Source organism: Caloenas nicobarica, chromosome 16, assembly GCF_036013445.1.
Source record: "Caloenas nicobarica isolate bCalNic1 chromosome 16, bCalNic1.hap1, whole genome shotgun sequence".
Lineage (NCBI taxonomy): Eukaryota > Metazoa > Chordata > Aves > Columbiformes > Columbidae > Caloenas > Caloenas nicobarica.
The window spans coordinates 12,728,254-12,737,225 of record NC_088260.1 but is presented as its reverse complement, the minus strand read 5'-3'; the positions used below and the strand labels follow the sequence as shown (position 1 = coordinate 12,737,225).

General features: G+C 58.8%; 1 protein-coding gene across 1 annotated transcript; it reads left to right on the top strand.

Moving 5' to 3' along the window:
• Positions 1 to 821: 821 nt before the first annotated feature.
• TESC (tescalcin) lies at positions 822 to 8,686 on the top strand. Its single transcript, XM_065646581.1, has 8 exons — positions 822 to 905; positions 4,746 to 4,815; positions 6,872 to 6,952; positions 7,201 to 7,340; positions 7,697 to 7,758; positions 7,829 to 7,936; positions 8,369 to 8,416; positions 8,519 to 8,686. The coding sequence occupies exons 1-8, from the start codon at positions 848 to 850 to the stop codon at positions 8,594 to 8,596; spliced, it is 645 nt and encodes a 214-aa protein (XP_065502653.1). The 5' UTR covers positions 822 to 847; the 3' UTR covers positions 8,597 to 8,686.
• Positions 8,687 to 8,972: the final 286 nt, after the last annotated feature.

The following is an 8,972-nucleotide window of genomic DNA, read 5'->3' as shown; positions in this document are numbered from 1 at the left end:
CCCAGGGTGACAGCTGAGGCTGCAGGATGGGGACATCTCTCCTTTATCCTTTTTTAAAAAACATGAAACAGGTGTTTTATTGGATCTGGGACAGCTGGAGGCTGGAAATTATTTGATTCCTTTCCCGTTTATATTTGGCTTTAAAAAAAAATAAACCACACTTGTTCCCTCCTGCCCTAGCGTGCTGTGCTTTCTGAGCCGCCTCTCCCCAAACTGTGGCGTTGTCTCCAGAACACCGTTTGCTCTTCGCTGCGCCCGGGGGAGGCTGACGTGTCGCTGCCAGTGCCGGAGCCCAGTCTGGCACTGAGAGACAGTGACAGAAACACCCACCTCTGCACCGGGCCCTGCCAGACCTGCCGGGTGCTGCCTCCCCACTGGTCCTGCACCCCCGGGGTCGCAGCCAGCACCTCTGCTGGAGGGTTCTCGCTTTTGGGGGGACCCTGTGTGACCCCTGGGTCTCTTCCCAGCTTCCTGGGTCCCTGTGTGGCCCTGGGCAGAGCCAGGGCTGGGAGAAGCTGAAGGGCTCATGTGAGAACTGGGGTTCCTGCTACAGCGGGGGAGAGCCCAGCCCAGGCTGGGCAGGGAGCGGGGGGGCCCGGGGGCCGCTCTTTGCCCTTCTCCTGGGGACTGGTCCCAGCGTGAGTGGGCACGGCCAGGGGCTGCAAGTGCCACCAGCGCAGGAAGGGGGGCGGCTGTTAACTCTGGAACCTAACGATGGCGCGGCGGAGCGGGTTGCTCAGGGACCCGGGGGAGCCGCGCTGCCGCCTCCTCCCTCCCCGCCGCGCCCGCCCATATAAGCGACAGCGGCGGCGGCGGCGGCCGGTGCAGCGGCCCGGCCCGGCCCGGCATGGGCTCCGCGCACTCCGTGCCCGCCGAGATGCGGGAGTTGGCCGACAGGACCGGCTGTGAGTATCGCCCGCTGCGGGGCAGGAGCAGCCCGGCCCGGGGGCACCTTGGCCGGGCCCTGCTCGCTTTCCGCGCCCCCCCCGCCCCGCCCGGAGCCCTCCTGCCCCACCGCCCCGAGGGGACACGGGCTGGCCGGCCCTGCAGGGGACATGTCACCAGGGCGGCCGTGCGGGACATGTCACCTGCGGAGGGGCGGGGGGGGGATGCAGGCGTGTCACCTGGGGCTGCTGGCATGTCACCGGAGGCGGTGCGGGGGGGATGCGGGCATGTCACCGGGGATGCGGCGGGGGGGGGGACAAGTAGGAATGTCACCCGGAGGTGCTGGCATGTCACCAGGGGCGGTGGGGGGCGGGACATGCAGCCGTGTCACCCGCAGGGGTGCACCCCCGGTGCCCCAGCAGCGCTTTGCCCACCCACGCTGCCACTTCGAGAAATTGTCCCCACGTCGCTGCTGTGCCCAGGAGCCACCGGCGATGCTGGCGGGGCCGGGGCGGGTGTAACGCCCGGCGGTGCGGGGAGAAGGGACCGGTGGGGGTTTGCGGCGAGGACGTGGCCCAGGGCTCCAAGCTGGGGTCGGTGCTGGTGGTCGTGTCCCTCCTGGGAAATGTCATCGCTCCAGGGTGCCCCAGGATGTGCCCAGCGCTGGGCACAGAGATCGGGGTGCTCCCCCCTGACTCCCCCAGCTGCTGCTGGGACGGAGGGAGGGGTAGTGGAGGCTCTGCTCCCACCCAAAGGATGTGCTGGGCTTGGGGGCGATCCAGCCTCTTCTCCCCAACCCTACGGTCACATCGCGCTTCCTCCCCTCGCGCTTCTTCTCCTCTTCCTCTCCCAGCAAGGGCTGAGCTCTGCGGCACCTCGGGGTGAGCTCAGCCCTGCCCGCAGGCAGGAGCCGGGGAGCCCAGGGCTGCGAGCGTGGCAGACCAGGGTGGGAGGGGGTTGTTGTGGGGACACTCTCACCCGGGGATCCTGCCACACCGGTGCTGCCAGGCTGTCTGTACCAGGCACCTCCTGCGCAGGCAGCTCTGCCCATGGGCCTTTCTCCAGCACCTGCCCCACACCCGAGTGCCCTGGGAATCACTCCAGAGAAGGGTTTATAGAGACAACACCCAGAAAAAGTCTCATCGAAACTAGAGGTTGGTGGAGGGGAGTTGCAACGCCCCTGTGCCAGGACCAGCAGGATTCACAGGGCTCCCACCGTGCTGTGGCTGCTGCTGGAAAAACCTGGGGAATGCAAGTTTGTCCCAGGCTTCCGACTGCGGTACAAGCCCATGGAGGGCATTGCGGTCACCCTTGGGAAGGGCAGGGACAGGGCAGCGGTCCCTGCAGCTCCCCAGGATGTGCCCATGGCGTGTTCCTTTGCCTTCTCCCTCCCCAAAAGCAACAGGGGAGCCCATTATTGTCTGCTCAGGACCATCAGGGCCAGTTCCCATCCCCGCTGCCACGTGCCCCATTACAAAGCTGCAGCAGCGGCATCTGCCCGGAGCTGAAGTGGCCCTTCCTGGGACGATACAATCTTTTCCCGCAGCCAGGCCAGTCCAGTGATGGCACAGGGAGGGCAGTGGGGGGCTGAGCCCTTCCAGAGCATCTCTTTCCTGGGGAACACCCTTTGCCGAAGCAGCACAAACTGCCGCAGGCTGGGAAACAGCAAGCCCAACACCCTTTGTTTTAAATACCCTTTTTTTCCCCCTTCAGCACAGGTTACCCTGCTCAGACACGGCCCTGCAGCATCAGAGCACTGGGGATGATGCTCAGTGGTACGAGCAGCCTGTGCTGCCCTTGAGCCAGTCCTGCTTGCAGAAAAGCCTTTGCCCTTTGTGTAGGTGCGGCTTTGTGGGGTTTTTTTGGGGGGGGAAGCGGCTGAGTGCTGCTGCCCTTCGCAGGACGGTGCCGTCCTCAGAGACCTGCCTGTGCCGCAGCTCGGAGCCGGGCGAGGAAGACATGGGTTTGGGGAAAGAGGGAGGAAGATCCCTCTTTTTTGCCTTGCAGCTGGATGGGGAGTGGGGCTGGACTGACCGTGAGCATCCAGCCAGTGACCCCACATTTTTGTCATGTCGGCGCCTGGGAAGTTTTTTTCCAAGGGATCAAAGACTTTGGTGTCCGACCAAGTCCCAGATGATGCTGAAGGCTTGGTGGCCCAGCTGCTCCCATGGTGACGGTGATGTTGTCAAGGGAAAAAGTGAAAGGTCACTTCTGTGTGGCCAAAATTGGAAAGCAAAGACCAGAGGAAGTTTCTGTGTCTGCGTGTGAACAGCAGCAGAACACCAGCCAGGGGAGGCATTAGGGAAAAAAACATCAAATGGGTGAATTAGTGGTGTCTGTGCAGCCTGAGAGCCAGTGGGTTCAGAGGGGGGACCCCCAAAGTTGGTCCAGGGGGTTCAAATGGCCTCATCCTGCAAAGGGAACAGAGATGTGGGGGCAGGCACTGAGCCCCAGCAGCACAGATGGGTTTCCCAGTCCATTAACAGAGGGCTCTAACGGCTCAGCCTCGCTGATCGATACCGTTTCTATTTCAAGGCTGTGAAACAGCAGAGGGAAACGGAGCAGAGGACATTATTTAAACATAATAAAAGAGAGAGAGAGAACCAGCCAGCGAGCACGCTAGCTCAGCATTGACCTGTTGTCTTTCAGCTGCAGTGGTTAACCATTTGCAATCTCTCAATTATACTTGAACGTGATTTCATCCTTCTCCCCACTGCCGGGAAAGGCTGATGACCTGGCTGGAGCTGCAGCGAGCGCCGGGGTCCAGGTGGTGCCCGAACAGACGCCACCGTCCCACGTGAACAGCACCGAAAGCCACTTCCCCGGCTCCCGGGAATTGCTACTGTCAATATTTGTACAAGAGAGTCAGGCTCTGCAAGTCTTCGGGGGTTTGTAGAGCTTGTTTACAGCCTGTAGAGAGTAGCTGGGAAAAAATCAAATAGCCTGTATCGTGGGATGAAAAAGATGAAGAGATGCTGCTGAGCCTCATGCCGTAACCTCAGCATTTTTGGGGCTCAAAGCAAGGCTGACGGGCTCTGCTTCCAGCCCAGAGCCCAGGCTGATGGTTCGGGGCTCCCCCGTGCCCCGGCTTTGCTCAAGCAGCAGCTATTTCAAAACGCGGCTTTGCTCTTTGGGTGCCGATGCATCTCCTGCATGTTCAGCCTTTCCTCTGCCCTGGCAAAACACAGCTGGCTGTCGTCAGCTCTGGGCTTTTCTTTTCATTTTTTTAGCTTTATTTTCTGTCTGCCCCTCACAGCTGTGGCCATGAGCACGTTAACTTCTCAGCAGAAAGCAGAGACACCCCGGGGCAGGTTGAGATGTGCTCCCAGGGCACAGCTCCTGCCCAGGCTGCCAACAAACCCCGGATTAAACGGTCAAGCCTGTTCGAAGGGTCTGCGGATCCTAAACTGGGGGAAGTGGGATCCTGCCGTGCTGTGCTGGGCCAGGGGACTGGTGACAAACCAGCCCTTGCCATCACCTTGTCACCCGCCTCTCAGCAAGGGACACAGCGCCCAGGGACCAGCAGAGCAGGATGGGCCTTGCAGGGCTGCACAAAGCCATCAAAGGGAAACGGGGATGGGGACAACTGTGCCAAGAAGTGCCCAAGGCTGCCGGAGGGAATGCAGGAGCAGGAAGGCTTTTGGCTGTTGCTGGACAGAGTGGGCTTTGGTGTCCCCAGGGAACGAGCTTTGTGGCAGGTTTTGGTGCCCCCCGGTCTCCCCGTGGCAGTGGGCAGGACAGGAGCCCTGCAGACGGGGCCCCCAGGGACTGTTCCCAAGGGACGTCACCCTTGTCACCTCTCTCTTTTCCCCCGTCACCTCTTTCCAACCACATCACCTCTCTGTTTTCCCCCCCGACAGTCACGTCGGAGCAGATCGAGCACCTGCACCGGCGATTCAAGCAGCTGAGCCGCGACCAGCTGACCATCCGGTACGGCACGTCCATCTCCATCTCCATCTCATCTCCATCATCTCCGTCTCCATCTCCATCTCATCTCCATCTCATCTCCATCATCTCCATCTCCATCTCATCTCCATCATCTCCGTCTCCATCTCCATCTCATCTCCATCATCTCCATCTCCATCTCATCTCCATCTCATCTCCATCATCTCCATCTCCATCTCCATCTCATCTCCATCATCTCCATCTCCATCTCATCTCCATCATCTCCATCGCCATCTCCATCTCCATCTCCATCTCATCTCCATCTCCATCTCCATCTCCATCATTTCCATCTCCATGGCATTGGAACAGGCTGCACAGCGCAGCGGTGGAGTCACCATCCCTGGAGGGGTTTAAAAGGCATTTAGATGAGGTTCTCAGGGACATGGGGCAGTGCCAGGGTTGGGTTATGGTTGGACTCGATGATCCTGAGAGGCTCTTCCAACTGAAATGATCCTGTGATTCCATCCCTGTCCTGCTGGGAGCTGCCAGAGCACCCCCAGCACCTGCGTCCCCCGGGCCGGCAAAGGTGCCAATTTGGGGTGCCTGGTCCCCGGGGTGCGCCTGGTCCTGGGTCCTTCCCAGCCACCCCTGGCCATGCTGAGCTGCCCTCTGCAGCCTGGCATTGCAGTTACAGTTAATAGTTTCCAGCTCAGATATCTCACCATTTTATATCAACAGAGTTTGATTAGGCTGATTAGTCTCATACCTAGTTGCATATTATAATTTCATTATAAAACCTAATCTGAAAGACTTTTAGCTTCATACGGCTCCATTGTTCTTTTTCGTACATGTGTATTTTCAGTCTTTTTTGTGAATGCTTGGGCTATAACCCTTAACAAAATAGGAATTAAGAAATCCATTTTCCCGTAAAGATGTAAAGAAAAATCTAAGTCTGTAAACAAATACAGAAAAGAGATTATATGATGTCTTCAATAATTTGAGTTAGTACTTAAAATCTTCACTGTAAAATTTAATTGGAGAAGGACTTTTCTATGACGGCACGTAGTGACAGGACAAGGGGTGATGGCTTTAAACTGGAAGGGGGAGATTTAGATTAGATACAAGGAAGAAATTGTTGGCCCTGAGGGTGGGGAGAGCCTGTCCCAGGTTGGCCAGAGAGGTGGTGGCTGAACCATCCCTGGAGACATCCCAGGCCAGGCTGGACGGGGCTCTGAGCAACCTGAGCTGGTGCAGATGTCCCTGCCCATGGCAGGGGGGGCACTGGGGGAGCTGGGAAGGTCCCTTTCCACCCAAAATATTCTAGGATTGCAAATAATAGGAGGAAAAGTGAGCGGTGAAGCCGTGGCCTGAGAGCAGGGTTGCTCCTGCCACACATCCCATTTTTCTCCAGCCTTAAAAATCAGTTTTGGGGAGGGGAGTGAGGCGTTCCTGCCGCACTTGCCCTTTTCCCCGTCCTCGGTGTCTTTGCAGGACATCGTGCACCGAAGCCGTGGCTCGGGAAAGCTCTGGCACACCCGACCGGCTGCACCAGCCACGCGAGGAGCCGGGGAGCCAAGCTGCCCTCTGCCTCTCCCCAAGCCGAGATGATTTCTTGGCTCATTTGCTTTGTAAAATGTTGACAGCAAACACCCAGCCCAGGCTTAACCCGGCGTCGGTGCCGCGCAGCCCGGCGGCAGCGAATGCAAGGGCAGAGGGAGCCCAGGGCAGGGTGGGCGGCAGGAGCTCCTTCCCCCACCTCGTCCAGCCCCGTATTCCTGGGACAACTGTCTGAAAACCGTGCAAAGAGCCCAAACATCAGCCCCAAGCTGCTCCGACCCAGAGCTCCCCAAAGACCCATTTTAGTGGAGACAAAAATCCCCTGCAGCTCCACCAAGCACAGACCGATGCAGCAGCACGGCTTGATTTCGCTCTGAATTGAGGCAAACAGGGGTTTCCATGCAAAACCTCTTCTTTTTTTTTGCCAGCATTCCTTTGAAAGAATGGGGTCAGGGCTTCTGCCCCGGCCCTTCAGTGACTTGTCGCAGCATCTCCTTCCTCTGCGGCTCCCTCACATTTTGGGCTGTCTGTGTTTCCTTTGCAGCAAGGAGAATTTCGACAGCATCCCTGACCTGGAGTTCAACCCGATTAGGGCCAAAATCGTTCATGCCTTTTTTGACAAGCGGTAAGAACGTCCACGGCGCTGCCGGGAGGGTCAGGGGTAGTTGGTTTATCCTACAAAGGCAGGAGGGCAAAGACCTTCTCCTTGAAGGCTGGGAGGGAGCCAGGGTAAAAATTAAAGACATTAAAGCTAAGTCTTAGGGGAAAAAAACGGTCCTAAAGTTTTGCCGAGGGACACGCTGGGCTCTGTGGGAGGCGGGGGGCGACCGGGGGGTCTCGGTCCCCTGTCACCAGCGGCTCCGCTCTTGGCAGGAACCTGCGGCCGGAGTCAGATGGGCTGGCGGATGAGATAAACTTCGAAGACTTCCTGACCATCATGTCCTACTTCAGACCTATCGAGATGAACATGGACGAGGAGCAGCTCGATCGCTTCCGCAAAGAGAAACTCAAATGTGAGGCTTGTGCAAAGCCCGGGGCTGGGGGTCAGATGGTTGAGAGAACAAGGGGTGATGGTTTTAAACTAAAGGAGGGAGATTCAGGCTGGACATGAGGAAGGAATTGTTGGCCCTGAGGGTGGGGAGAGCCTGGCCCAGGTTGGCCAGAGAGGTGGTGGCTGAACCATCCCTGGAGACATCCCAGGCCAGGCTGGACGGGGCTCTGAGCAACCTGAGCTGGTGCAGATGTCCCTGCCCATGGCAGGGGGGGCACTGGGGGAGCTGGGGAGGGCCCTGCAACCCAAACCCTTCTGTGATTCTGTGGCGGGACGGGGCTCCCCTGACCCTGCCGTGTTCCTCTCGTCCCTCCCCAGTCCTCTTCCACATGTACGACTCGGACCACGACGGGAAGATCACGCTGCAGGAGTACAGAAATGTAACGTATGGTCCCTCCTGCCCCATCACCACTGAGTTCCCAGCCCTCGGCTTGACCCGCTGCCTTGTAGGTGGTGGAGGAGCTGCTGTCAGGGAACCCCCACCTGGAGAAGGAGTCGGCGCGGTCCATCGCCGACGGGGCCATGATGGAGGCGGCCAGCGTCTGTGTGGGACAAATGGTGGGAGCCGGTTCCTTGCTCTACCGTGGCGCAGAGATACACAGATGGTATCAAAAACAGGGCTGGAAGGTGTCTGCCCTGCCCGAGGCGTCTTCCCTGTCCCCAGGCTGCTTTGGTTAAAGATGATTTTTTTCACAGGCAGAAGCTTGCGGGGGTTTTTTGAGGCTTGTTTTCCATTATAAGAGCCGCGGAGGATACGCAAGCAGCACCCCATAAAGCACCATCCTCAGTACTTGGGGCTTTAGTGCTTGTGAAAAAAGCAGCTCCTCGCAGCCTTGGTGGCTCCGGGAAGCAATTCTGGGCTGGCCGTGGGGCACAGTGCTGGGCGCCCATGGGAGACGTGTCCCACAGCCCCAGGGGACCCGCCCCAGTGACACAGTGTCCTGAGACCCCTGAGGGCAGCCGTCATGTTTTCTCTCTTGCCGTGCACAGGGGCCGGACCAGGTGTACGAGGGCATCACCTTCGAAGACTTCCTTAAGGTTGGTGGCATCTCCGCTCGTGTCCCCAGGAGGAGGGCACCGGGTGGCCGCAGGCACCGCGGCGTTCGGCCGCCGGCCCCGCTCAGCCCCTTCCCCTTGCAGATGTGGCAGGGGATCGACATCGAAACCAAGATGCACGTTCGCTTCCTCAACATGGAGACCATCGCGCACTGCTACTGAGCTCCGGCCGCCTCCGGGGAGCCGGAGGAGCAGGAGGAAGAGGTGGGGGAAGAAGGGGACTCTGCAGCAGCTCCATGTTCCTGGCACCAAGCGCTTTGTGCCTGTGCCGTGGTAGGGCTGCCTTCTGCTCTCTAGAAACAGAAGAGGCTTTTATCTGTAATAAAAGGTATTTCTCTTTTTACTCCTTGCTGAGAAATACTCTGTCCGTCCATCACCCAGGGCCCGGCGGGGTCTCTCCCTGTGCAGAAAGCCTCAAATCCTCATCTCCACTTAAACCTGAATTTTTAGCCTCTGACATGGGGAAGGCGCTGCCCAACTTGTGCTGGGAGCCCCCCAGTCCCATGCCATGAGGACAGTGTGCAGGCAGCAATGGGGA

Coding starts and splice junctions, on each gene's coding strand:
- TESC (XM_065646581.1), top strand. CDS start 848: ATGGGCTCCGCGCACTCCGTGCCCGCCGAGATGCGGGAGTTGGCCGAC. Junction 6,953..7,200: donor CATGCCTTTTTTGACAAGCG/GTAAGAACGTCC, acceptor CGCTCTTGGCAG/GAACCTGCGGCCGGAGTCAG. Junction 7,341..7,696: donor CCGCAAAGAGAAACTCAAAT/GTGAGGCTTGTG, acceptor GTCCCTCCCCAG/TCCTCTTCCACATGTACGAC.